Source organism: Postia placenta, assembly GCF_002117355.1.
Source record: "Postia placenta MAD-698-R-SB12 unplaced genomic scaffold POSPLAscaffold_9, whole genome shotgun sequence".
Classification (NCBI taxonomy): domain Eukaryota; kingdom Fungi; phylum Basidiomycota; class Agaricomycetes; order Polyporales; family Adustoporiaceae; genus Rhodonia; species Rhodonia placenta.
In genome coordinates, this window is record NW_020169840.1 from 971,315 (window position 1) to 998,784 (window position 27,470).

General features: G+C 53.3%; 4 protein-coding genes across 4 annotated transcripts; 2 read left to right on the top strand and 2 right to left on the bottom strand.

Annotated features, from left to right (window-relative positions):
- Positions 1–3,777: 3,777 nt before the first annotated feature.
- POSPLADRAFT_1057962 (hypothetical protein) lies at positions 3,778–8,716 on the top strand (the record flags this gene model as incomplete). The annotated part of the gene is made up of 17 exons (XM_024480983.1): positions 3,778–3,819; positions 3,872–3,900; positions 3,950–4,079; positions 4,130–4,226; positions 4,278–4,685; positions 4,737–4,830; positions 4,883–4,965; positions 5,018–5,050; positions 5,108–5,166; positions 5,235–5,436; positions 5,487–5,541; positions 5,599–5,756; positions 5,817–5,975; positions 6,034–6,072; positions 6,147–7,439; positions 7,516–7,631; positions 7,697–8,716. 17 exons carry the CDS (start codon positions 3,778–3,780, stop codon positions 8,714–8,716), a joined length of 4,017 nt encoding a protein of 1,338 aa, XP_024337815.1.
- Positions 8,717–10,442: 1,726 nt separating this feature from the next.
- Positions 10,443–12,835, top strand: POSPLADRAFT_1066421 (hypothetical protein; the record flags this gene model as incomplete). The annotated part of the gene is made up of 11 exons (XM_024482070.1): positions 10,443–10,531; positions 10,592–10,624; positions 10,682–10,808; positions 10,859–11,010; positions 11,060–11,091; positions 11,149–11,248; positions 11,309–11,574; positions 11,626–11,809; positions 11,865–12,077; positions 12,134–12,296; positions 12,352–12,835. 11 exons carry the CDS (start codon positions 10,443–10,445, stop codon positions 12,589–12,591), a joined length of 1,599 nt encoding a protein of 532 aa, XP_024337816.1. The 3' UTR covers positions 12,592–12,835.
- A 435-nt stretch (positions 12,836–13,270) lies between these two features.
- On the bottom strand, positions 13,271–14,984 carry POSPLADRAFT_1057964 (hypothetical protein; the record flags this gene model as incomplete). Its single annotated transcript, XM_024480984.1, has 2 exons — positions 13,271–13,478; positions 13,543–14,984. The coding sequence occupies 2 exons, from the start codon at positions 14,982–14,984 to the stop codon at positions 13,271–13,273; spliced, it is 1,650 nt and encodes a 549-aa protein (XP_024337817.1).
- Positions 14,985–19,660: 4,676 nt separating this feature from the next.
- Positions 19,661–22,316, bottom strand: POSPLADRAFT_1146063 (hypothetical protein; the record flags this gene model as incomplete). The annotated part of the gene is made up of 4 exons (XM_024485878.1): positions 19,661–19,887; positions 21,608–22,097; positions 22,131–22,188; positions 22,237–22,316. The coding sequence occupies 4 exons, from the start codon at positions 22,314–22,316 to the stop codon at positions 19,661–19,663; spliced, it is 855 nt and encodes a 284-aa protein (XP_024337818.1).
- Between the last annotated feature and the right edge of the window lie 5,154 nt (positions 22,317–27,470).

Here is a 27,470-nt window from a genome sequence, read left to right on the forward strand (position 1 = left end):
ATCGCGACTCGCGCGCGCGAACTCACTGCCAACCCCATTTCGTCTTCGTCCCGCAGCATCAGATCGAGGGTGCCGCCCACGGCGAACCAGGCGCCGGTTTCTTCCAAGACAAACCAGCCCGAGCAGACAGCTGCCCGCCAATGAAAATTTGCGACGTGCGGCCGCTCGGGTGTGCGGAAACACTCGATGGGGGGTCGTGTTACGCTCGTTTATCCTGATCGCAATGAATCGCTGATACCCGCGGGCCTCGACACCGCCCTCAGCTGCAGCCAGGCGGCTGATTGGCACCGGAGCGGCCGGAATCGGGGGCGCGGCTTCGATGTGGCCACCATTCGCTCCTGATCGCACGCGGGCGTAGTGGCGCGCTTTGGGAAGGTGGCGGTCGAGACCGTCTGGGCCCCGAAGCCTTCGAATTGTTCCGGGGTCGACAAATTCGCCAGTGCGGCGCCATGGTTCTAGGCCCCGAGCCGCTGTGAGTGAGACTGTACGTACGCCGCCCGCCTCGTTGCCCTTTGCGTTGTGTTCATCCCGCCGTTTCATGTCCACGCTCGTCGCCAAGCGGCCTCGCAGCTCGCATAGAGCATCACAATGAGGGACGCCCCTCATTATACCCTTGTTTGAGCATCTAATTCGGCCGACTCAAACATAAGCGGTCTGACTCGACCAGGATCGGAGGAGGTCCTGTCGATTCCATTCGCACTCCACCTTCGCTGCCAGCGCTTGTTTATATGTGGCAGGTTGATCAAGACACAGCAACTTTCAGACACCGCTTCAGTGAACCACTATCACCGTCGCTAACCGAGCGTGAGACCAAAAAGTCCGTTGAACACGGTAATGCGCCGACTTCCATATATTCACACTTCCTAGTGTTTTGTGTCTCAATCACGCAGCGCTCCTTGCCAGGCGCAATCTTTGAACCGAAGCGCTGTCTGCATTAGATATCGAAGCCGATCACAAAGGGTAAATGGCGCCGAAGCATATATACAGCGAAATGAACTCATAGAGTAATAATATACTTTGAAACCACAAATACGACGCACAGATGCCAGTAAGTACAGGAAAAGTGCGCCTTTTGCCGTCACGCACCACCCCTGAATGCACCTTTCCCGAAAACCAATCGCGTGCAGATGGTATTTTGGGCACAAGCCAAAAGCGTGGAACAATCCATGCCCGTCCCAGCACATCGCTCGTTCTAGCCACTATTTATCGAGCGATCAGTCCGATGGCGGCGGACACACGACCCATATTGGTGTCGCATCCAACAACCCCCGAGCGCGGGCTTCACAAGAGCCTTTCCACCGCCATTCGCCGTCGAGGCGCAGACGCTGATGTGACTTGCCCAATGGCAGCCCGAGACTCTAGGGGCTCCGGTTGTGATTGGCTACTGTCGTACGGCGGGCTGGGCCTCCGGCTAGCGAATAGCGATAAGTTGCCGGAAGGATGTGCCAAATCTGACAATGGTGACCGGCATTGGTCCGCCAGGAAATAAGCTTCAGACACACAGACCATAGACGCGCCGAGTTCCGAGCGCGAGACTGTATCCTGGAATTGGAAGCAGTAAGTAGGCTCTGTATGTACGTGCAGATGCGCGGTGAGAGAAAGGGGTGCGTCTGCTCGATCATAAACAGCAAGTCGGGGAGGGAGGTGGGTGGGCGCAAAATCCAGATAGACACATGATGATCGCAGGAAGATGAGTGCAGGTGTCTGATTGAGTTGGGCGTTCTCGAGAAATACCTGGACCCGGGCGTGAAGTGGGTGCAGATAGTGAAGATACGCAGTCTCGTGGACCGCACCGGATAGAATGGGCGGAGGCCTCGCCTGATACTGTCTGAGCGGACAGGGGTCAGGCGAGGGCCGGTCGATCTCGTGTCGACGCACGGAAGGTCGTCGCTATACAAGGCTGTACATGTAACAGAAGCGGGCGAGAAGACCCGCAAGCATCGCACGTCCGTGCTGAGCCTGCAGGACCTGTCGCTGTCGTAGATAGCGAGCAATTCAGTCACGGGCACGGGCACCGGGGCGCCAGGGCGTTTCTGCGTAACAGAAGCACGCCGCATAGGGTTGACGGGCCGTGGCCGTGATCCTCCAGCGTGTCGAGCAGCGCAGCGCATCTCCGGGGAAAGCAGTGTTCTGAGTCGCTGCTATCAGGCGCCAGGCGGGGGACTTCGGAAAAGGAAGTAGAGAAGCGATGCGGGGTGTTGTGGTTCGAACTGCCGGGAGGGTGCCGTGTCAGGAGGTGCAACAGACATGGGGGAGCTTGAAAGGAACCCAGGGGGAGACAATTTTAGTGGCGCTTCGCAGAAAGAGGCGTGATAGGTGCGACGAGATCGGACCGTGCACTCTTGACGATGGTATATTTGTTACATGCTAGTAAGTTCGTGCGCTCTGCGCCGAGTGTGACGGGTCGAGTGGCCGCGGGGGCATAGGGAATCACCGGGAGTTTGCTGCACCGACCGGTAGGACGTGCTGATGGACGTCGTGAGCTCACGATAAGCTACATGAATCCACGCGGCTGGAATGAAAGGAGCTCTTGAGAAGCAAGCAGAGTTGTATCCTGCTACTGATCAACCGATGAGGGAATGTCGACGTCAAAAATAACCGTGCAGACTGCCAAGAGAGGTCGGGAGGTGAATCACCGTAGTCAGGGTCGCCTTGAACACCTGAATGTGCAAACATCATAAGTATTTGCGAAGTGGATGTCTTCCCGCAGGGGTCTGGACACGATTAGAATATAATCGAGCTCTAAATCTTGTCGGCAACGCGGCTGATCTGACTGACCTCGAAAATAATGACCGTTGCCGTGTTGTTAGACGCCGAAGAGTCTGGATTGTTTGCATCTGGCGGAGGGACCCCTCCGAGCATTGCAGACGTTATTTTCAGGCACCGCTCTCTTCTCGCTGGCTCACACACGATCATTCTGCTAACCTCATCCATGTCCACCCTGGTTAGTCACTTGTTGGTAACCTGTTGGTAGCGTCTGGTAACAGCCGCCCTCTGGGCGCTTGTCTTCAGCCAGACGGCATGGACCGACATAACGGGTCTGTTTCAGAGTACGGTTTGCATCGTCCAGATCCTGCGTGAAGGCATCCAGTGCTGGCGCACAGCGAGTGAGCAATGAGCAAAAAGGTACCCCTTAAGCGCCGATGTGGCGTCAGGCTTTCATCGAATTCAACGACGGCAACATTACTGAATACGATGATCATTCTATCAGCAAGCTGTCTAAGTGTTCCAGGTGCATGTCTGGTAGACCCACGACAGTGAAACTAGGTCTGAATCACATTGAAAAACGTTGAATAATTGGACCTATGCTGACTTCATGACGACCGGATGCACATCTCCCGCTCTCAGCTATACTGGTAATTTGAGCAATGCTCAATAGCTAAAATTTATCAAAATAGGAGACAAGTTTAGGCAATGGCAGGGCTACTAGTTAAAGCGTGTGGCGCTCACTGGCTTGCCGTTTCAAGAAGGAATGCCTCCATAATAGGATGCCGTCGGCGCTAGTGGTGCATCTACCTTACAATCGCATCTAATTGATTGCGTTCATGCTGCGTTATGAACCAGAGGTTGACTGAAAGTAGCTGTGATTTATAGCTGAGCGGACCAGTTATCCTACTGCCCCACTGTGAAGTAGAGACTTGCTGGCTCACCTTGAGAACAGAGAAATGGGTTCAACCACGTGATATTGCCCGATCGGCTGGGCGCCGCCAGGGTGCGGTTGCTGCTTGCGAACAGGCGTCGGGCCTGACATTCAACTGTGTTCTCCCACCGACCGCCATGATACAGATATGCCGTGCGGAAGATGGGGAAATCATCCAGGTGCGCTACGGAACGCATTGGAAATATTGTGCAACATCTCATATGCTGATAGCTCGACATTACGCTCTGGGACCTCGAGAGGTGCGTATTCGGTCAGACCTGCATCAAACCAATCTACAACCTGTTTTAGCGCAAACCACTTGGAGTCATTTCTAGAAGAAAAGATCGGTGTACCGCAAGATGACGTACTAGCGTACCTTTCGGACGGACGTCGCCTTCACAAGGACAGCATCCGCGACCTCGCTGGAGTCCAGGATCAGGTGCGTCCTCAGCCGTCCCTATGTTCGCATGCTTACGTTCGTCCTTGTAGACCATCTATGTATTCAACAAGCGCTATCTAGACCTAGATGTCCTTCAGGTATTGGGCGAATTGCGGGTAGAACCCCCATTGCAACCCCCTATCGAAGGTGCGCATCTTGTGTTCAGGTAGTCTGCAGGACTTGCTCATCTTTGTGCAGACACTATTACCTCCACACCACCATTCCGCCCATCACAACTGGCGAGTTCCTATTTGCATACCGCTGAGACGCATTATGAGCACATACAACGCTTGGCAACGTCGATGCGATACCAGCAGGAGGCTCTCCGCATAGCATCTAGTTCCCTCGATCTTCACGTCTTGGCGATATCTGATGTATTCGAGGGCATAGCATCAATTGCTAGCCGGGAGCTGGATAAGCAGGCGGTCTTGCTCGCAGGAGTCAGCGCGGACCTGGAGATCGTGGAGCGCGTCCCGGTACACAGGGAATTCCTCAGCGAGAAGGTACGACGCGCGCAGGACGCGGGTGAGCGAGCACGGACGTTGGGGGACTATGTGAGCCGATTCAAGATGCAGCAAGTGGCAGAGAGTTGTGTGAAGACACACGGTGAGCGCTGCGAACGTGGGTTCTCATCCGTATCTCATGAGCGCGGGACAGAGGAGCTGCAAGCCAAGTGCGAGCAGGTTCATGTGATGATGTCGAGGTTGAATAAGGGTGCGGAGGACGTGCGCATTCGGGTGAATGACCAGAGGTGGAACCGTCATCTCTCTCTGTTCGATCAACCAGCTTACGATGTCCGACAGTCTACTAGAGGATGCGGCCGGAAGCGTTAAGCGGTCACAAGGAGTTCTGGACAATGTTGTTACCCTTGAAAGAGCTGCAGAGAGTAAGAATACGCTGACTCTAATGCTGCGCTGGAAACTCATCCGAGCCTCTAGAACCTACGTCATCCACGGAGAAATTGCTGCAAGGTACGCCGCCTAATTGGTTTCTTAACTCGCCAGGATGAGAATAAGATGGATGTACAGAGCTCCGCCAGTCTGACCTCGATATGCGCACCGAACTGCAGTACATCACCGAGCTCAAAGTACGTCTCATCGCCCTAACCACATGTTGTGTCCTCATTCACCAGGAAGGCCTCTGTGACTACTACAGAACTCATATACCGACCATCATGTGAACGCACTGCGGCGGATCAGTCTGTTGAACAATGACCTGACCGAGCTGCCGCCTGCCATGAGCACCCTGCAAAGCGGGCTGAAGGCAAAGACCAGTTTCTCACATATTCAGCGGTTGCATAGCATGCTGTATGCATATGGGTCGACTGTTGTGGAGATTGTCAGACGTAAGGAGTTCGGTAAGTCCCTTATATGTAACTCATCGGCGGAATGTGAACGCTCTGCATAGCACGCTTTTTCTACCAGCGGACACAAAGTATATTAGAGGTGATGGCAAAGCTCTCGTGCGCCTCTGCTACCACATGCTCTTATGGAGCTTGGAGCTAATTCGACGGTTTCAGAGCTGGTGAACGGAAGCGACGGCAGGTGTATCGGGGAGAGGTGAACGGGCTGCTTCCTTTCACGACTCCCGGCATGGACGACGCGGTGCCTAGCATCGACTTCTCGCCCTCGGGCTCTCCCGAGTCAGCATACACGCTGGAGCGCGCCGATATCGATGGTCCGTACCCCGCCGCTCGCTCTCTTCCTCAAATTTTGCTCAGCGCCCTCTCATTGATAGCCCTCCAGAGGGTCCTAGATGACCTCGAGCACTTCGCCCATGATCGACAAGATGAGGCAGCGCTGAACTCTGTGCGCGAGGCGCGCACAGGGTTAGAGAGGTTGATAGGTAAGATGGACAATCTAGAGTCGGGCTTCGACCGGATTGCAGAGCGCTCTCGTAAGTTGTTACGCGCCTAGACAATCAGGGATGGCACGGCTCACCTTCTTGTGCCTAGTGCTATCGGCCTCGCGCCTAACGAGTCATCGGCGGCGACGTAAGTGTTGCACGCGCTATCCAAATCTTATCCGGTCTGACGCATTCTGACAAATGTTCACTGCTGTGTTTCAGCCACTGAAGATGACATTGAGCTAGAGCTGCAAGTGCAAGAATTGCGGCAAGCACATGCGGACAGTGAGGCAGCCTACCAGAGAGAGCGTAGTGCCCATGAAGAGATGGTCGCGCAGCTTAAGGCTGCACTGGAAGCGGAGCAGGTTGCCCATGAACAACTGGAGCGGGAGTTACATTCTGCCAAGGCCCAACTCGAGAGCGAATCCACTTCTAGGCGCATATTGGAGGACCGGAATACCGACCTGTCGTCGCAAGCTGATGGGCACCGGGACCAGCTGACTCGTGCACTCGCGGAGGCGACAGAACAGACAAAGGCCGCGGAGATCCTCCGCCAGGAGCTTGCACAGGTGCACGCGGAGTTCAAGCACGTCAAGGCAATCGAGAAACACAATGCGGACAAGGTTGCCGCCCTACTAGAGGAACAGGCGCTAACCTTCGCGCGGCTAGAAGCGGCACGCGCACGGGGTGAAGACCTGGAGATGCAAATCAAGGAGGCGCGCACTGAGAGCGAAGATGTAAAGCGCGCTCTGATGGAGTCTGGCAAGGAGAAGGAGCGGCTGTTGCGTGCACAGGCAACGGAGCACGACCGAGTCATACGGGATCATATCGCTGAGGCTGACGGGGATCGTGCTGTGCTGGAGCACCAGTTCTCCGAGCTAAAGGCCGCTCTAGAGGATACGGAACGTCAACTGAAGGACGCGCGTGCACAGGCTGACATGGCGCTCTCGGACACTGTCGGGTCGCGAGAGGAAGTGCAACGAGTGGAGCACCTGCTTCGCGAGGCGCAGCATCTCGAGCGCGTGCTCCGAGATGACTTACGGCAAGGCAGGGTGTCCCAGGCCGACTATGAACATCGCTTGGATAACAGCGACAGGCTGGTAGCTCAGATTTTGGATGTCGCTCTCGCGTTCCGAGACTCACACGTCAAGGCTCTCATGGCGGCTCAAGCTATGTCCGCCCATCCAGGGACTAAAGCGGCGAATCACGCAACCATGACAGACTCGATCTTGAGTAACGGAAGACACGGCATTGTCAACCAGTTCGGTGAGCCCCTTCCCATCGATCCATCCGATCCAGCCGCTGCCCTCGACGCATTGCGCGCGTTCGACCACGATCATTTCATCGAGGCTATAAACAAAGCTGGATCGACGATACGAAAGTGGCAGAAACAATGCAAGGAGTATCGCGAGCGGTCGAAGGGGAAGATCTCTTTCAGGAACTTTACCAAGGGTGACCTGGCGCTCTTCCTACCAACTCGCAACTCGGTGTCGAAGCCGTGGGCGGCGTTCAACGGTGCGTTCAGGTCTGAGGCTTGAGGTGGGGCCAGGCACTGATACCCGAAGTTTCTCCTTCGCTTCTATAATTGTAGTTTCTTTCCCGCATTACTTCTTACAGGCTACGGGGCAACTCGCGGAGCAACTAAAGACGCGAGAATGGATTGTGGCCAGGATCACTTCGATGACAGAGCGCGTCGTAGATCATAGAGTACGTATTCCTCACGGCATAGCCAAGCAGCTCACGCAACAGCAGCTGACCTTGGCTGACTATAGGATCCAGATACAAACCCGTACGGCCTAGGGGACGGCGTGAAGTACTACATGTTAGAGGTAGAGGACTGGACACAACCTGGCTATCCAACGAAGCGGCGGGAATCCGGGAGGAAGCCATCAGAAATTAAGGAATCGACCAGCCCGCCGATTCCCAGCCCGCCGCTCCAGGAGCCTGGTACCTTGCCACCTGGGCCTCCCGAGAACGAGGTCGAAGATGCGTTTAGCGCAACTCGTCCGCCGACGTCACGTCTGTTTCCGGTCCGCACCCGTGCCAACTCTTCGCCGACCGCAGGACCGTCGTCGTTGTCTCGCTTGCTCGCTCAGGCGCCACCGCCCGAGATGTCGCTCGAGTTCATTCCAGCATCACGGCCCAAAACGCCGTCTCCGGCTGCGTCACCGCGTCCGCCGCCTTCGCCGACACATACCGGATCGGTGTCCCAGGCACAGACGCCGCATGGCCCGTCGTATTTGCGGCCAGGCTCGCGCGCGTCCAGGGCGTCTACGTCATCTAAATTTTCTGGCGGCCGAATACCGTTCGGCGGTGCACCAGGTATTGCGAAGGCGGTCGCAACGACAGCTATCTCAGAACAGGCGGTTGCGACTGTGTCGCCGTCCATCGGCTTTGCCGACCTGCCGCAGGAGTCGAGTCTTCCCTCGCCAGAAGAATCACCGACGGAAGGTATGTCGAGTCTCATGAATCGACGTCGCACGACCTCGTACCATGTTACGCCGCGGAATTCGTCCGCTATCGTGTCCACGACGAACACATTCTCCGGCGGCAGTGCAGGTGGGTCTCCAGGCTCTGCGGTCACTGCGAGCAGCAGGCTGGCTAGTCTTGCCACTAGCTGGGGCGTCGCATTCGGTCGCCGGACGCGTCTTTCAGTTGTTGAACCCACTGTTACAAGCCCTGCCGATCGTCCTGGCACCCCCGATCCCATAAGCCCTAGTCATGTTCTAGAGAACATGCGCGCGGGGCAGCGGCGACCCTCAGGCACCTCAGAAGGCATCTCAGAGGGGTAGTTTCTCCACATGCTTGCAAACCCATTCACTCGCTTCGTATCTCCGTATATACATGTATGCCCTTGTATTACCACCATGCTCTGACCACTGCTCGCTCACTCATATTATCACCTGGAGGCTGCTATCGTATTTGCTGTGCATGTACTATGTTGTTTCTCGTCGCTTACTAACAAAATATTCGGACTGTCGACGCCATTGTCATATTGTCTTCGTGCTACATAAAGTGATGAAATGTTTCGCCGGTATATAGCATCTATTTGTGGACAAGAACATTGGAGTCCTCTAATTTAGTTCGTTAAAAGTTACTCAGGAGAAGTTCAAACTTACGGTGATAATGGGGCACAAAAGTCGGGCAGTGGCTAATTTAACACCACCACAGTGTGTAAGGAGTGCTCGTCTTAACGGCCGGTGGTATCGGGAGCGACTGGTTTTGATAGGCGACGTAGCCACCTGCACCGCCATTTTGAGTTGAGGTTCAACCTTCAGTCTTTGACATGCTCTGTGGTCAGGATGCTCTGAATCACAATCCTCTTCGGCCGACGAGGCGTGGAAATATAGATGAGAGATTTCTTTCATCACTAAAGTTCCGCCGATGTATTGGCAGTTTATTAGCATGCGTAATATACTGCGGACAATATGACCAGTCCCGCTAGAGAAAGAGTACCCCCTCGGACCAAAATGTCAATACATCGTTAGCTGTGAGTTATTCTAATGTCTGAGCTAGCTCGTCTGAAAAATGTTCAAACGTACAGAAAATATCAACCGAGGTAGAAATGGGGCCCGATGCATCAATTCAGGTCCGTGAAACCCGTACAGACTCGCTTGCTTAAAGCAGGGTCTTGCAAACCAGTGATTGTCGCTGCAACATCGGAGAAACATAGGAGCACTGGTCCCCCCACGCGCAAGATCTTATCTTGGGTGTTTGGTGTGGGGTGCCGCACCGGCAACCCCACATCCCCGCACCCACGGCGTCGTTGTTCTCCAGATCGCATTCATGTTAGGTAAACTGCCACTTTCTATATACACGAGTGAGTGCTGTATCGTCGGAGCCTGCTCGACATTACAATGGGTTCATGCCAGCGGATTCGGACGCGGGGAATACAGCAGTCTCATACCCTGGGTAGGCTAGGCCAGCCTTCGGAGAAGCAATTTATCCTAGGCGCGTCAATTGCTGACGGAGCAATCACTGTCGCGAGACAGGCGGAACATGCACAATGCCTTTTCAGCACTGCTCTCGGCCTGCTCGTTTTCACATCTAGATGAACCCCAGGCTGGCGTTCGGATGTGAAGTCGATGAAAATGAATAAATGCGGTATAGTCATTACTAAAGAAGGCCAAGATCGCCGCTTTGCTCGCGGGTAGCGTACCGACGCCCATGGCGTGCGATACGGCTTGGGTACGACAAACTGGTACACTCAGTGTTGATGGGGCACATGCTCCTGCGTGCCTGGGTACCATCACTCGGAGCGTACAATCTACTGAAGGCCAATGACGAGCCGAGGGAAAGTGGAGGCCGGAGGGTGCGCGGGGAAATTACGCGAGAGAAGATCCATTCGCGTGTCTACTCGGGCGCCTGGACTTGCGGTGTGACCTGACTGCCTCCGGGACGCACGCCAGGGACATCGCCCGAAAGCATTCTATTGGGATCTATAAAACCTACACGCTCTTTTCTTCCGTCGGTTTCTTGCAGCACGCTCACTAATATCTTCACAACTCCTCGTACATAATGGCTGGCGGCGCCGTAGCGACTACCGGCAGCGACGCACACTATGCGCACCTTGTCGATCCTAACAGGAAGTGGTACAACAACAAGCGGTATGCTCATTGCCTACGTCGTCCCGCATGTCGGTGTGCTGACACGATGCACTTCGTCAGCCTCATTTACCTCCACTTCTGGATCCTCCTCCTGTGAGTGTGCACAGGTCAATCTGCGGGTGGTGACTGAGATTAGTCCCTCACGTCCAGTATTATCACGTCCTCCACGAATGGTTTCGACAATAGTCTCATGAATAGTTTCCAATCGCTCGACCAGTGGGAAACATACTTTGGTCATCCGGCGGGAGGAAAGTTAGGTCTGCTTAACGCGATCCAAGTGAGCTCCAAGCCCTTGCTACATTGCGCAAAAACCTCATATCTACATAGAACATTGGTTCCCTCGCGGGATATCCGTTCGCACCCTATGTTTCTGACGGCATTGGCCGTCGGAGGGCTATCTGGGTTGGCGCGACGATCATGTTGGTTGGGGTCGCTGTTCAGACAGCGTCATACAATCTGAGCATGTTCATTGGGGCAAGGTAAGCTGGCACGCGTCTAGTGCGGACTCTGTCTGAATTTGTGAGCAAGGTTCTGCATCGGCTTCGGTCTGACCTTCGCCGGTAAGTCGGGGTTCCGTATGTCTCTAGTTATGCTACAAGGCTGAATACGAATGTCAGCTAATGCGGCACCAATGTTGGTCACGGAGGTGGCTTATCCATCCTACCGTGCCCAGCTGACTTCTCTATACAATTCATTGTGGTATTCGGGTAACATCATGTGAGTATCTCTCTCAGTGGAACCTTGCATCCACATTTTGACGGCCGACGATCTGCTTAGTGCTTCCTGGACTACCTTCGGAACGTCAAATATTGCCAGCACGTGGTCTTGGCGGATACCTTCTCTTCTGCAAGGGCTCCCGTCCGCCTTTCAGTTCTGCCTGGTTCTCTTTGCCCCCGAAAGCCCCCGTTGGCTCATCTCGAAGGGCAAGGATGCAGAGGCTCTGAAGACCCTTGCCTACTACCATGCAGATGGCGACGATCAAGACCCACTCGTACAATACGAGTTCGAGGAGATCAAGGCAGCGATCGACTCCGATCGTCAGCGTGAGATTATTTAGAGCAGCCAGATATTTCGCACCTGACCATAGTATTCAGATTCCAACAACGTTGGCTGGAAATCTTTGGTATCAACACCGGGCAACAGGAAACGTATCGTTATCATTGTCGCCATCGCGTGGTTCTCACAATGGTCGGGCAATGGACTGGTCTCGTTCTACCTGAACAAGGTGTTCGATACCATCGGCATTACCAGCCCAACCGTGCAGCTGCTCATTACTGGGTCAGCTATTTACCCACCTCTAACGCCGCTGCGATGTGTGCTCATATGTCAACAGTATTCTCGCCATCTGGAACCTGTTTTGGGCTGTATTTGCCTCCTTCCTCGTGGACCGTGCCGGCCGCCGCGCTCTATTCCTGACTTCGGCAGGCGGTATGGTGATCTTCTTCAGCTTGCAAACCGTTTGTTCTGCGGAGTTTGCGCTGAAGGGGAACCCGGCCGCCGCGCATGCTGTTATTGCATTTATTTTCCTATTTTATGCCGTCTATGAGTAAGTGCTAGTCATTTGCAGGGCGAAGGTCAGCTGACTGTCCTCGCTTTGCGCAGCCTTGCATTCACGCCACTAATCGTCTCTTACACTGTCGAAATCTTGCCCTTCGCTATCCGTGCGAAAGGCTTTAATGTGTTTAACTTCGTAGTGTCACTAGCACTCATCTTCAATCAGTACGTGAACCCAATCGCACTGCAGAACATTGCGTGGAAGTACTATGTGAGCAGATTGTACTGTCGAGTACATCGTCTTCCGAGGACTGACACCTCTGTAGATCTTCTACTGCTGCTGGCTCGCCTTCCAATTCGTCTTCCTCTACTTCATGATTGTCGAGACGAAGAACTTGACTTTGGAAGAAACAGCAGCACTCTTCGATGGCGAAGACCTCAGCCAGCGTGCCATGGCCGCCGTCGCCGGTGTTGCCGACGAAGTGCGCAGCGACCATCGGGACTACGATACCAAGCTCTCAGAGTCGTCAGATTCTGCCCGCCAAGAGAAGCTGGCGAGCGCTTGATCACGTTTAGCCTCCTGAGACCTGCGCTGTGGAGATCGTACGCTTTGTACCTGTATTATGTTGGACGGACGGTTCTCTGGATATATTGTCACTTGACACCTTAACCCATAAATTGGCACGTCGCATCGATATCGCATCCCTCTGCATCCTTCTGCATCCTGTACTGTTATACGCTAAATATCCCTCTAACCACTATGATGTCTTATGTACGAGCTAATAGAGTCTGTCTCCTGGCCTATCAATCACATCGTTGCCTATCTATACCGTTCGAACGAACGACGAGGGGGGCCGGCGCCCTGCTTTAGGCTCAGCGTTCGCTGATAACAGTCAGCAGAACATGGACTGAATTGTGGGGTTAGAGAGGGTATACACGCTTCAGTCAGCCAGCGCCCCGACAGGAACAAGTGCCGTTCTATTGCTGTGCGAGGTCTAGACAATAACGGTGCAATGGTAATGAAGAACGGAGAAAGCGGGCGGGAGAACCTGTCCAGACAATGCCATACTGTGTGACGTCAAGAAACGCCTATATATGCCCATGAAAGTACGGGTGCGACTTCCGTCCCGGCATCGTCACGCCTTGACGAAGATCATCCACATCCAGCCACTCGTTCGGCTGGTCCACGGTCCGACCTATTCAATTCACTTGTTTTTGCTACCCGGCCCGCAAGAGGATCGCCTTTCAATGGTCTACTGCGACCACACTCGTCGCAACATATTCCCAGTACTTCTCCCGCGAGAATCGCCGTAGATTCTTGCCAAACACGATCATCAGCAGGAACGAGAACGTGCACGCCAAGGACACGAAGCCCGCGGCAATGAAGCAATTCTTCAAGCCCTGGTTCGTGTACCAAGGTGTGATGGCATAGCTGAATCCGAATCCAAGCGTGCTGGACGACGTCAGTCAGTACCTGCTATTTCAATACAGAGTCCAATGATGAGGGAGCTACGCACTTGCGAATGATAATCACGCTGATCATTGATTCACCTCCTAATTCCTTGAAACAGTCTACGTTGTATGATATCGCGATCGATCCGCCGGTGACGACACCGAACGTCAACATCCCCAGTCCGAAACACAGGCCGACCCAGCTCACGCCGTAGTATGCACCGACGCCCCATGTGATGAGACCTGCGGTGGCCATGGTCCCGGATAGTAAAAGTGGCCAGAGACGCTGCTCTGGCTCACGGATGCCCTTGTTACGCCGTGCAAGGCGAATCGTGATTTTGTCCGCTATTGTGCCTGACCAGACGGCAGCGAAAGCGGCGCCAATAAGAGGCGCAACATACGCAGATCCGACGAGCGCCGCTGACCAGTTGTAGGGCGGGGCGGAAAGGACAGGCGACGCGGTGCCGTTAAGCACGTTGTACCACGAAAGGTTGATCCCATACAGAAAGCCTGCCCAGTCTGTGCACGGGAACCAGAGCATGATGAGCAGCGGGCGGTACATCATCGTGAACATCTGCTTGTTGCTCGGACGTCCGGGCATGCGGACAAACAACGCCAGCTTTTGCCAGTATGTGCGTGGAGGTGGGAAGGAGGGGACTGTGGTGACCGAATTATGGATGACGGCGTCCATCTTGGTGTCCTTCCCATCTTTCTCGTCCGAGTCAAGGCTCGCCTCCACACTCTGTCTCGAATCGGCAATCTCGAGCTCCTGCCCCTCCACCGTACTGCGGAAGTAGATCGTGTCCTCCAAGCCGAAGAACAGGATGACAGCGGAGACGCCGGCGATTATAGCACCGAAGATCATCGTCCAGCGCCAGCCGTACGCGTCGTTGAACCAGCCTGCTATGAGCGGCGCGACAAAGTTCGACCCGAAGAGGATGAACGCATACATCCCCATATGCGTCCCGCGCTCGTGCGCGAAGAAGAGGTCTGGGACAGATACCTCGGGGAGAGATTCTACGGGGGAGCCGAAGATGCCAAGGAGGATGCGATTCGCGAACCATTCGCCGGCAGTGCGTGTATATGCGGTCCATACCATGATCGGGACGGTGCAGAGGCAAGAGATCACGTACACGCCGCGGCGGCCATATGTCAGCGCGATGGGCTGCCAGAGGAGGCACGACCATCCGAGAAGGAGAAACGTGAGGCCTGTGCCCTGAACAAGCTGGGCCGTCGTGATGCCGGTATCGCGCGTGATGTCCGCGAGCACGCTGTAGTGCAGAGTCGTGGGGATCCCAATGCCGATTCCCGTGTACCAGTACACCATGCCGATCGCGAGCAACTTGCGCCTGCGCGACCAGTTGAGGGGGTCCTCCGGATCGGCGCTTGGCCGCGGGACGAGCACAATGTCCTTGCGATCGGCGGCGTGCTTCGCGCTGTTAACCTCACCCGCAACATCAACCAGGTGCACGGTCCCGGGGACGAGGTCGCGGTGAGCAACTGCCATTGTGGTCATGTTTCAGAACCAGGGAATCACGAAGCCTCGAAGACAGCGACAGTCGATCCGGAGGTATAGCGAAGTCACCGCTGCTTTTCTAGCCTTTTGGTGGTGCTTCAAGACGCTCGGCCTCGGGCTCCGTTTTCACGGTGACTCCGATACCGCGCGCGATAGAAGACGACCAGTGGCATCTGGGAGGCCGATAACAGTTGGAGCAGGGAATGGAGGAGGGCTACGCGCGTCTGATGGTGAGACCGGTGTTCCATTGAGCTCAGGCTTATCGCTCTTCGATATCATCAGGGCGTTTGTCGCAGGCTTATAGATATACATGTATATCCTGAAGGTGGTGGGGCGACGCCTAATGAGGCGAAGTTCCATGACGACCGAAGCTGCGAGCAAGAACTCTTCGACAAGCCCCTCAGATCGTGGTAAATTGTCAGTGTTCTTGAGCCTGCTTAACGACAACGAGTGTCAAGTAGCGAAGCGGCTTGCAAAGATGCTGATCAAGAGAAGTACGTACATGCCTCCGCCAGACCGGGACGCCCGTCGTCCGCTATTCCTCCTTGTATACATTGCAGTCAGCTGGGAATTATGGCTCTACTTAATGGGCGGCTTATGAAGGTTTAACGCCCTCTTTGGCCGACAATATGTTTGTCGAGCTTCATCGCTAGTTGACTAGGATTCGAAAACTGGGATATATGCAGCACTGCGCGAAACATCAGTGGCATCTTCAAGTCTCGACATACTGTGCAAGGAGTTGTCGAGGTCAAAAGGAATGCCTGAGATGCGAGTAAGGCGTTCCCCGAGGTCTTGTGAGCAAAGACGAGCTAAGGTTGACGGACAACCGGGAGGTATACAAGTCTAAAAGCAGGTGCCTTGATCGATCATCGCTGCAGCAGCCACCGTTAGCGCTTCATCCCCAGTCCACGTCGTCTGGTTGTACAGATCCTGCTGCTTGTAATAGTCGCTCCGTTTGGTCGTGCACTTGTTGGGCAATGCCACTCCAGCTGCTAGAGTCTCCTTGCTCAGAACATCGAAACTCAAGAAAACCCACACCTCAGCGACGACCGATGTGGTGTCTTCGTCGCTTTCTTGTGAGAAAGTACATTCTTTGCTGCATATTTACACCACCTAGTTCAATGGATGAGCGGTCTCACGCCTGTCCTTCGTGTTGTGTTTCACTAGGGATGGCGCCGCAGATAAATCCGGGGCTGTTTGATGTGCTTCAGTGATACGACTGGTCAACGTGCGAACACGCATACTGTGTCTTGAACGCCCTGCAGATATAGCGGGCGTATCCGTAGTATCTTTGTGGCGCCTGGGCACCCTGGGGCGCGATGTCGGGTATGTGCTGCCTTGAAGGCATTGCTCACGGCTGAATCCTGTGAGTGATTGGCCTGCCTGGACGGTATTGACATCGATATTGTAGTTAGACAATACTAGCTGAATTCAGAGTTTCGCTACCAGAAAGCATACAGACAGTTCTCTCGTAATTCAAGATTTCTTGTTTTTGCAAGACCAGTGATATGTGTGACTTGGGTCCGATCCTAGCAAGACGTCACCTGCCGCCTCGGGCGGACGCGTCCCGCAACACTACCAGCGTCCTCTGCTTGACCCGCGTGCTGAACAGTGAGGACGCGCGGCTCGCATGGTGACTTATCCGCTGCTTTGCTGATCGAGCAGTCGGCTGACTCGATGAGCTTTGTAACCTGGCGGGCTGGTCAGGAATGGGAGAGCGCACTTTCCTGCCATCCCTCTTGTCCACAGCCAGGTATATGTTTTTAAAAGAGGTCTATGAGCGGGCTTGCGCGCTGACTGTACTCTACAGCCCACGTATTTTAACTCGACCTACCCACTGTACTGTCGACGTCCTTCGTACAGTATCCCTGTCGTACTCTTCCGGATAGACCTGACCTACAAGTAATTACATTCATAGGCCAGTGGCCCATAATCTCCGTCACCGGGCTCGTTGTGCCTTGCGCCGGCGCTCGGGTACGCTGAAACTATGTCATAGTCGTGCTGCACGAATGTTGGCTGTCATCTTGCCGTTTCCGCTATTGACAAGTACCTCCATAGATAGAACGGTTTTCGCTCATGTGCCAGCGCAGAGCGGCACTGGGCGTGCAGCCACGAGGAGCCTGGGCACGGAGGCTGGTCTGTTTAGCTTCCAGGCTTAGCGACTCCAGTCGTCGAAGGCGATTGACAGCCCCACAGAGAATATTAATGTGCGTGTCGAGTGATGAGCATATCAGTAGCTACACTACTTGAGACTGACGCCTGTTTGGCGAGAGATACAGGATGACGGCGGGCCTCACACTGTGTGAGTCAACCCTACTTCAAGCCGAACCACCATAGTCTTCGAGATAACAATCAATAACAAGAGGATATGTAGAGTGCGTGAGCCGTTACACCCGTGCGTATGATATGTACACAAACAACACATCAGTCCAGTACATCAAATGTTCCAATTATCTTCACGTTCGGGCACATGGGGAACATTCTTCGCTAGCTGCTATTGAAAATAGCTCACATCAGTTTGTGATGCAAAGCTTGATACAAAAAATGTTTGCTCACATGATTGTACCTTGCAACAATGTACTGAGACCATCTCTGGATGGATCACTGACATGGTGTGCTTCCTCTCCTATTTCATTGCTTGTCCATTCTACCCATTCCTCTGGTTCTACAGATTGATCTAACTCTGTTGCCAATGATCAGCCAGGATACAATTGATGCATTTCATTAAACTGACCTGTGGCAAAGGACCCATGAATGGTAGGTGCACCCAGTGGTCCTACCACTGCAGAAGTGAACCGGACAGATGAAAGTACCTCTGAAGCTTCTGAGGTGTCATGTTGACTGATAAATACTCGCTTCAAATTAAGGAACAGCCTGGACATCAGGATGATTTTCAACCAGTGTAAAGGTAGCCTGTTAGTAGACTTCACACTTGAGAGGTCACTTTACAAACACATCAACAAATATGATAGCAACTGAAAATGTGTTCAACCAGAGCAGGATCAAAGACACTATGCTGATGACTGCCATAGCACTTTAATGGCAATAACCATCAATTAGTTGATAGAAACTAGATGCTGCAAAGGAGCATACCACCAGTAAGCAGTACCTGGTAATTTGTGTATTGAGAACACAATATGTGCTAATATAGCTCACTTCACTCACCATCTCAAAGTAAAAGTGTAGTGGTTGAAACTGGCAGGTTTGCCAAATTTGCCATCCTTTTGATGCCATATGTAGCCCTCCAGGTTTGCAACAAAACAAGAAGATCAGCAACAACAAAACATATGCGGTTGATTGCATCCACTGTTAAGGCCATTGTTAGTATTGCACAAGAATAGGTAACAAGAATTGTATACTTCTGGATAAAATTCAAAAATCAATTCTATGAGTACATGACTTTTGATTTAAACTGGGTGTTAGACATACCTATTTATTGCCCTGAGGGTAAGTTTGCTGTCTATGACACAGCCAACTGGTGGTGGCGCTGCCACAAATGACATCTGTGCAATATTATACCAAAAAAAGAAATTAGACTTTCATGTAATTCTGTGCATTGTTTTGTGCTCACAATACCAATGGCGACATAAGGAAGATACAAGCTTAAAATGATGCTTGATATAATCCATTTGCATCCACTAAATGCATAAACTTGGATTGTTGTGACTTAGGGTCAAGCGACAAGGAGCAAACAAACACTAAGGCTGGGGGTGTTCGACTGGGTTGACCAAAGCAATGGCGAGCACACTTAAACGTAAGGCTAGGGACAAGAAAATGTATTAGTTAGTAAGGTAAGAAGGGAATACAAAGGGTGTCATGACTTGGTACAGTGTTTAGCCATTTTTTAATTTTTTCCTTTTTGCAGGCTTGAACCTGCGACCTGTTGTCACGAGTTGACACAGTGTCTAGCCATCTTTTTAATTTTTTCCTTTTCACAGGCTCGAACCCGTGACCTCTGTACTATACACCTGAAACGGACATTCCCTTATCTACTGTATGATCAGATTAGATGGGCGGCAGTGCGTGGCACAGCTCGGGCTCCGCTGACACAACCACTCTGACTCACCAGCCCCTGGGGCCGTGTCAGCATGCTGTGCACAGACCAGCTGCACATGGACCAATGTGCACAGCCTGCCCTTATCTTCCCCTGTATATAAGCCAGCCTCTGCTGCCCTAGGGACCTCAGTTTCGACCTCTTGTCCCTAGGTCAGTAAGCCTCTCATGTATTCCTTTTCCTACTTAACTAACTAATACATTTCTTGTCCCTAGCCTTAGGTTTGAGCGTTGCTCACCATCGCTTCGGTGAGACCCAGTCGAATGCCCCCAGCCTTCACGTTTGTTTGTCCTTGTCGCTTGACTCCAAGTCGCGACATTAGGTCGAAACTCCCCCTCGCTGCCAGCATTCACACACAACTCCACTCACACTCTCATTTCCTATAGGTTAGGTGGTGCGCACCCCTACCGTACTCTACGATATGTAGATAGCCTACTATACATCGCCACCGCTCAGGGAACGAACCTTTCAGCACTTGCACTTCAGTGGGCAGTGTTTGTCCTTAAACAGACACGTGGATTAGATTCCTGCTGCATACTAGCCAAAAGCAGTACTGGGCCTCACGTGAATCGTGAACCCTAGCATTATCTTGGGCGCCATAGGTGTAAGCTAGCTAGTACGGCCTTTCGTAGCACGCGCACCTCCCCTTCCCTCCCCCATCACCGTGGCTGACGAATTCTTCGACTGCTCTCGACTCGAGCACGCATTCAACACCCAGGAGCAGATCGACGTCTCCCACGACGACCCAGAGAGCGACGGATCCAGAGCTCCGTTCTTCATTTGTGATTGGCAACCGTGCCCTAATCGCACTCCGCGGTCCATCACTACCGACGAAGGACACTACGTGCCAATCAGACGAGTCCAGCACCCCAGCGGCCCAGCACTTCGAGATCCACATCTCACCATGTCACTCCCGTCCCATCCCGACCCGCCTCCCCAGGCACCCGCATTCCCCAACCTGTCACCAGTACAGGTCAAGCACGAGGAGATCCCAATCTCCCTCGAGGAACTGAGGCAGTCGCACAGCCTACAGCGACCCCTCAAGCGATCCCCCAGCCCTCCTTGGGGCCGTGGTTGGAAAGGAACCCGAAGCCTGAGCCCAGTGACAGTCCAGCGGTTACTTGGGCCAGCTTGTCGTCAGCAATCTTGTCCTCGACTCCAGTCCCTATCGTACGTCACCCCGCTGTCACGGGCCAAAAGTGTTTGGCACGTGAACATGGTGAACAGCTTGAACATCATACCACTGAAAAAACACCTAAGTTAAATAGGCAAGGCAAAGTCTAGCAGATTGTGAGAAGAAACAGACTAAAAAAGGAAAGCTGATCAACTAAAAAGGAAAGCGGAGCATGGGAAATTGCCATCTTAGGCAACTTTGATCAGGTGACTTTCCTAATGGGAACAGAAGCCCAGAATCAGGTCCTAGGCCAGTGCAGAACCCAGCTAGGCCAGCTGTGAGCCAATCTAGTGGTAATCCAGGTGAGGTATAGGCCGAACCAGTCAGTAACTAGGCCAGGTGTGGGCCAAACCTAGAAAAATCCAGGTCAAGTGCAGGCCAATCCAGTAACACCTAGGCCCAGCCTAGGCCAATCCGGCAAATGCCCAGTTTCAACCCAGAATGAGAGAGAAATGCTATTGGCTCATAAAGCCTGCCTTACCAAGCGAGCATGAATTGCTATTGGAGGAGAGAATCTGCTTATGAAATAGTGATGAGTGGTGAACAAATAAGGCAGAATCAAATGCTTAGTCAGCAGGCCTCCAGAGTAGTATATAAGGACCCAGATTTTGTACAGTACAGACATTGACCCACTTGAGGGAATAGACATATTCTTCCTCTAAAGTCAGTCCACTGTGTGTAAACCAGTGTAAGCTGCTATTGACACTGTAAGCTTGCTTGAAGTAAGGCTTGTCTTCACTGTCTTTGGCTCTGTCATCGCTGTTGGCAACGTCGTCAACATCATCGCTCGTCATCGCTCGTAATCACTTGTACTTGCTCGTAATCACTCATACTCGCTCGTAATCACTCGTCTAGTTACACCAAGTCGTTTGGTGCTTATCTGCAGTGTCGAGGGCATACAGCTTGCCCAAAACAAACTGTAGATTGACTCTAAGGTGCTTGCTTATCTGAAGCTTGCCTTTGTTGTCATAGTTCGACCTTTGTTCAAGCGGAACCCTGGTCTGAGTCATGCTCGTCATGTATCGCCCAGTTATCAGCAGTCTGTTGCTCAAGCGGAGCTATAGTCTGTTGAATCAAGCTAGTCAAGTCACGCCAAGTCACGTATAAGCCAGTCAATCCACGTATAAGCCAGTCAAGTCACGTATAAGCCAGTCACGTCAAGCACACGCCAGTCAAGCATCCAAGTCACCCACACTCATAAAAGTCAACGTTAAGCCTTTGAAGTTGTTGAAATTGGTGGTTTAGTTGTTGGTTGTTATCAGTCCTTGAGTGGTCATTAGTCAATCACTTTCTTCCCTCAAACCGAACAACCGTGATAGCCTGATACTGTTGACGTATCTGGTGAACTGTGGCAGAACACTTTCTGACCTGACACTGCCTCCAGACTTCCTCCGTCGCCTCCACCGCTGTCGCCGCCACGAGGCTGCTCGAGCACTCGCTCCTCTCGAAGTTCGCCCGGTGGACAGTCACAACAGCCATCTTCGCCTGCGGGCAGTCCTCCATCCCCCTCATCGCTGGTAATGTCATCCCCAGCGTCCCCTCCTGATAAGGAGACACTGAGGCTCCTGCTCCCCCTCCAATACGATGGAAAAACCGTCATTGAGTGCGACTGGTTCCTATCCCAACTCTGCATATACTGGCTGGTCAATACATTGTTGGCTACCATCGAGCTCAAGGTGCAGGTTGCTTTGAGCCTCCTTGACGGTGACACTCGCACCTGGGCTACCCCCTTCTTCGCCCAGCTTGTATCGGTACAGTTAGGTACCCAAGGAATCATGACCCCCTTCGCAAACGAGGTGGCCTTTGCCACCGCACTCAAGGCCTGCTTTGGCAATCTCGACAACGAAGCTGCAGCACAGGTAGAGCTGGCCAAACTCTGTGCTGACAAATCGGTATGCGAAAAATGCACCGCCGCAGAGTTCTCTGCACTATTCAAGGGTCCGGCGGACTGTTCTGGGTATGGAGACCTGGAACTCCGCGACAAGTACCTGAGCAGCATCCCCTCCCGCGTGTACTGCAAAATCGAGCTTGAGACGTTCACCATGTGGGAAGATGCTGACAAGCGCGCCACGGAGGTCGAACAAATACTCGACATCAGCCGGGCCCATCGGCCTGAGTTGAACAGTTTCTTCTCAGCTCAAGGAGGAGGATGAGGTGGAGCGCACGGTGGTGCACCCCGATCACACGGAGCTTCAGCCAGCATCAACACAGCTGTCGGAAAAGGAGACTTCCCCGGCAGTTGCTTTGGCTGCGGGAAGCAAGGGTACCATCGCTTCGAGTACCCCAATTGTAAAGACAAGCCTTACACCAAACGCGCTGATGCGCAGGCTACGGTTGCCTTGGGTTCCACCCAGGCCGCAACAAGCACCCCCGTCACGACATCACCCTCGGCAAGTATAAGTGCCGCTTCAGCAAAATCCGAGCAATTGGAGCTGGCGGGCTTAATGGCACAGGTGAAGTCGATGCGCGAAGAGCTCGAGCACTACCAGGTGATGAAGGAGGAGGGTTTTTGATCAGGTCCGCGCTTCGTGCCACATGCATCGGGCCTCGTAATAACAATCTGTACAATGTATTGGCGACTGCAAATGTGTACGAGTTGGACCATGGGTCTCAGCATTTCCACATCCCAGTGTGCCTCAAAGGAGAAAGACGGCACAAGGACATAGTTGCAATGGTGGACAGCGGAGCCACCACGAAGTTTATCAACAAGTGTTTCATCCAAGAGAATCGAGTACAAATGCGGAAATTAAAGGAACCAATTCTGCTATACAATATCGATGGAATGCTCAACAAAGATGGAAGCATCTCGGAAGTAGCTGCACTACAGATGCAGATAGGAGAACACGTCGAGAAGATGGTGTTTACAGTCACAGACATCAGTCCAGAGGATGTGATTGTCGGGTTGGACTGGCTGCGAGAGCACAACCCCGAAATAGATTGGGAGAATGGCTCTCTCAAGCTGTCACAATGCCCTGAAACGTGCGGGGCTAGGAAAACTAACCGAATGGAGCATGCAACGACTGCGCGTGATATGGGGGTCAGGCCCACGGTGCGCAGGCGTTCGCCGAAGTCCAAACAGTCAGTCATCAGTGCCTGCCAAAGTAAGGTACTCCCGGACTTCGAACCCAAAGATGATCCGAAGGAAATAGAGTGGACAGAAACCGACTTGATCGAAGCCTGGGAGCAAGGCATCACACTTTCCAGTGCTCCTCAGCTGTTCATCGCAGCAGGGCATACATACTCCCAGCTGTTCGCTGAGGAAGAAATCAAGAAGAAGGTCGTTAAGACCGCCGAGGAGTCAGTACCAAAGCAGTACCACGAGTTCCTGAACGTCTTCTCCAAAGAAGCATCAGAACAGCTACCTGAAAGAAAGCCGTATGATCATGTGATCAAAGTCATGCCGGGCTACTCGATGTTCCATTCGAAGGTATATCCCTTGTCAAACAATGAGCAAGAGGAACTGGACAAGTTCCTAAAGGAGCAGCTAGCCAAAGGCTACATATGGGAGTTGAAGTCACCCATCTCATCCCCCTTTTTCTTCATCAAAAAAAAGGAAGGGACACTTCGACCCGTGCAGGATTATTGCCGACTGAATGCGATCACCGTCAAAAATCGCTATCTGCTGCTGCTGATCGCCGAAATGGTAGACAAGCTCCGCGGTGCTACGCTCTTCACGAAGTTCGACGTCAGATGGGGATACAATAATGTCCGGATCAAAGCCGGTGACGAGTGGAAGGCTGCCTTTGTAACTAACCAGGGATTGTACGAACCCCTGGTGATGTTCTTTGGCCTTACCAATTCCCCTGCAACCTTCCAGGCAATGATGAATGAGATCTTCCATGATCTCATCATCGGTGGCAAGGTCCTCGTGTACCTCGATGACATTCTTATCTTCTCCACCAACAAGGAGGAGCATGAGAAGGTCACACATGAGGTTCTTCGCCGCCTTCAGGAAAACGATCTGTTCCTGCAGCCTGAGAAGTGCGAATGGGACATTCCCAAGGTCGATTACATTGGCTATGTGTTTGGTGGCGATGAGGTAGTGATGGATCCTGTGAAGCTTAAAGGAATTAATGAGTGGCCGGTACCCCGGAACAAAAAAGACGTTCAAAAGTTCCGGGGGTTTTCCAACTTTTACTGCCGCTTCATTAAGGACTTCGCTAAGATCTCGCGACCACTCGACCGACTCACAGGAAATGACCCCTGGCACTGGGGCGATGAGGAGCAGCATGCCTTTGAGGAGCTCAAACGGCTCTTCGGCACAACCCCTGTGCTGGCATTGTACGACCTCAACCGCGAGACGCGCATAGAGGTTGATGCCTCTGGGTATGCCACCGGTGGTGTGCTAATGCAGAAGCAGGACGATGACAAATGGCATTTGGTTGCCTTCCGATCTCATGCTATGGACCCTGCCCAGCGTAACTACGAGATCTACGATAAGGAGATGCTCGCGATCATTGAAGCGCTGGACAACTGGCACCACTATCTCGAGGGATTGCCCACACAATTCGAGATCGTAACCGATCACAAGAACCTCGAGTACTGGTGCACGTCACAGCACCTCACGCGTCGTCAAGCGCGATGGTTGCTATTCCTTGCCTGCTTTGACTTCCACATCACACATAAAGCTGGAACATCGAATGGAAAAGCTGATGCCCTGTCACGCCGATCGGACCATCAGGTCGGCGATGAGGATGACAACACTGATCAGATTGTCCTCAAACAGGAGCACTTCCGCATCGCCGCCACACAGCGTGGGCACGCCTCGGTGACAGCCGATCAGTCGCTTCTGAGGTGCATCAGGGAATGTTCGGAGAAGGATCAGGTAGTGGCCGAGGCACTTGAGAAGGTGCAGAACCTCGGGCCGCCCCAGCTACAGAAGGGCTTTGACGAGTGGAATGCCAAACAAGGGCTTCTGTTGTTCCGCGGATGTGTATATGTCCCAAAGAACGCAGAGCTCTGGCAGGATATTGTCAAGATCCACCACGACTCGCTGATTGCTGGTCATGGCGGTTGTGCCAAAACCCTCGAGCTCGTGTCATGGAACTACTGGTGGCCAGGGATGTCCAAATTCGTCAATGAGTACGTAAGCACCTGCGACATGTGCAACCATACCAAGACATTCCCAGCCAAGCCCCAGGGTCCGCTGAAGCCAAACGAGATCCCCGAGCACCCATGGCAGATCATCACCACTGATATGATCGTTGGCCTGCCAAAGTCTGATGGATTTGACTCGATCCTAGTTACCGCCGACCGCTTTACCAAGCAGGTCCACTTTTCCGCCTGTCATAAGACCCTGACGGCAGAAGGTGCAGCAGACCTGTATATCCGCGATGTGTTCAGACACCATGGGGCCCCGGCCAAGATCATATCAGACCGAGGTCCCCAGTTCATGTCAAAGTACCTCCATGTGGTATACAAGGGACTAGGGATCGAGCCGGCGCTGTCTACAGTGTTCCACCCTCAGACGGATGGCCAGACCGAGCGCTGGAATCAGGAGATCGAGCAGTACCTGCATGCTTTCACAAGCCACAGGCAGGATGATTGGGCGAAACAGTTGCCGCTTGCCGAATTTGCATTGAACAATAGAGTTCATTCGGCAACCAGGCACTCCCCCTTCTTCCTGAATCAGGCATATCACCCTGAGATCCAAGTGCGGGAAGATCCTTGAATCTTTGATCTGCTCAACCTCGTACTCCTCGTCGCCTTCAACCTCAATGGCAGGCGGCTCCTCCGGCTCCCAGCCCGGGATCTCGCTACGCGTGTACTTGCTAAGCAAGGAGACGTGGAACACCGGGTGCACAGGCACTGACTGCGGCAGAACCAACTCATAATCTAAGTCTCCGAGCTTTCACCGCACGGCATATGGTCCAAGGCGCTTGGGACTGAGCTTCTTGCTCGGCTGTTTCAGCTTAAGGTTCCGAGCATCGAGCCAGACCTTATCCCCTGGCGCAAAGACCGGTGCCTCCTGCACGTGCTTATCATAGTACACCTTCATCCGTTCTGCTGATAGCTCCAGCATGGAGCGCGTATCATCGCGGATCTCCTTCAGGATTCTAAGCCGATCTGCGGCCACAGGCATCGTGGACATCAGATTGATCGGCGTCAGCTGCAGTACCTTGTCAAATGGAAGGGTTATGACGACTCGCATACGTCATGGGAACCAGTGCGCAATGTTGCAAATGCGCCAGCCCTCATAGCCGATGATACGACCTACGAAACCCTAACCCCTAACCTGGGTGCGACCTAAAGGGACTAGAGAGACGGATTATAGTCTAGTGAGAGGGGAGTTAGCAGCAAGGTGTCCCGCGGTTCGAGTGAACACGAGAAACGCCCTTGGAAAAGGCTACGAATGATGGGGAAGGTACGAGGTGGCTTCGACACGTCGTCGAAGCTACTCGGAGGCTGTGGGTGGTTAGCGGAGACGATCGAAGCTCGGCAGAGCTCTTCGATGTATCGTAGAAGGAAGGGACACGACTCGAAGGGTGGACTTAGCTAGGGCGCGGTTCGCAGTTTCTTCGACAATAGTCGAAGTCGAAGGGTTCGTCGAGACGGTATCGACGAGTAAACGCCGTGGACGAGGTTTCGAGGTTACGCAGCGAGGGACGAAGTGACGCAGTTGAAGGCTTAGATGCGGGGCGAACTCGACTTGTGAGCTCTGAACTCGAGGGGGGAACCGGATCTTAGTATTTTTTTAGAGAGAAGTACGACAGATTTTATACTACACAGGACGCTACGACTATCGAAAGTGGCACCCTGGTACAAGGGGCTTTGCATTGTTCCTCAAGAAGCTGCCTCACCGAGTGGCACGCATCAAGTCCATCGGTAGAGTGACATCATGCCGAACGCGGAGATGAAGGGCAACATATGGCCACTTCGGACCGGTATCCGTCGTTGAAGGCATGCCGCGAGGTTCGATACCTAATCGGGAAAGACCGGCTACTTCGGTGTGGCTTGGAGCGAAGCGCGCGCTTGGCCGAGCGGCGTTAAGTGGCCCTATTGTTCGCCGAATGCGGAAGATGTCCCGGGATCTACGTGCGAGGCATCGGGACGACCGTGCCGAGCTTCGAGTAAGCGTCGCGCACCGTCGAAGGTGTCGAAGAGCGTCGAAGGCGAAATCGAAGTGTTGGGAGACTGAGTCGAAGTGCCGGGCGGGATGTGAGTGCCGAAAAGAGGTGTATCGGGGCCCAGCGGGGCTCGGCGCCTATCATCTCCTCCCTATTGAAATTTGGACCGCCCTCGGTCCTCC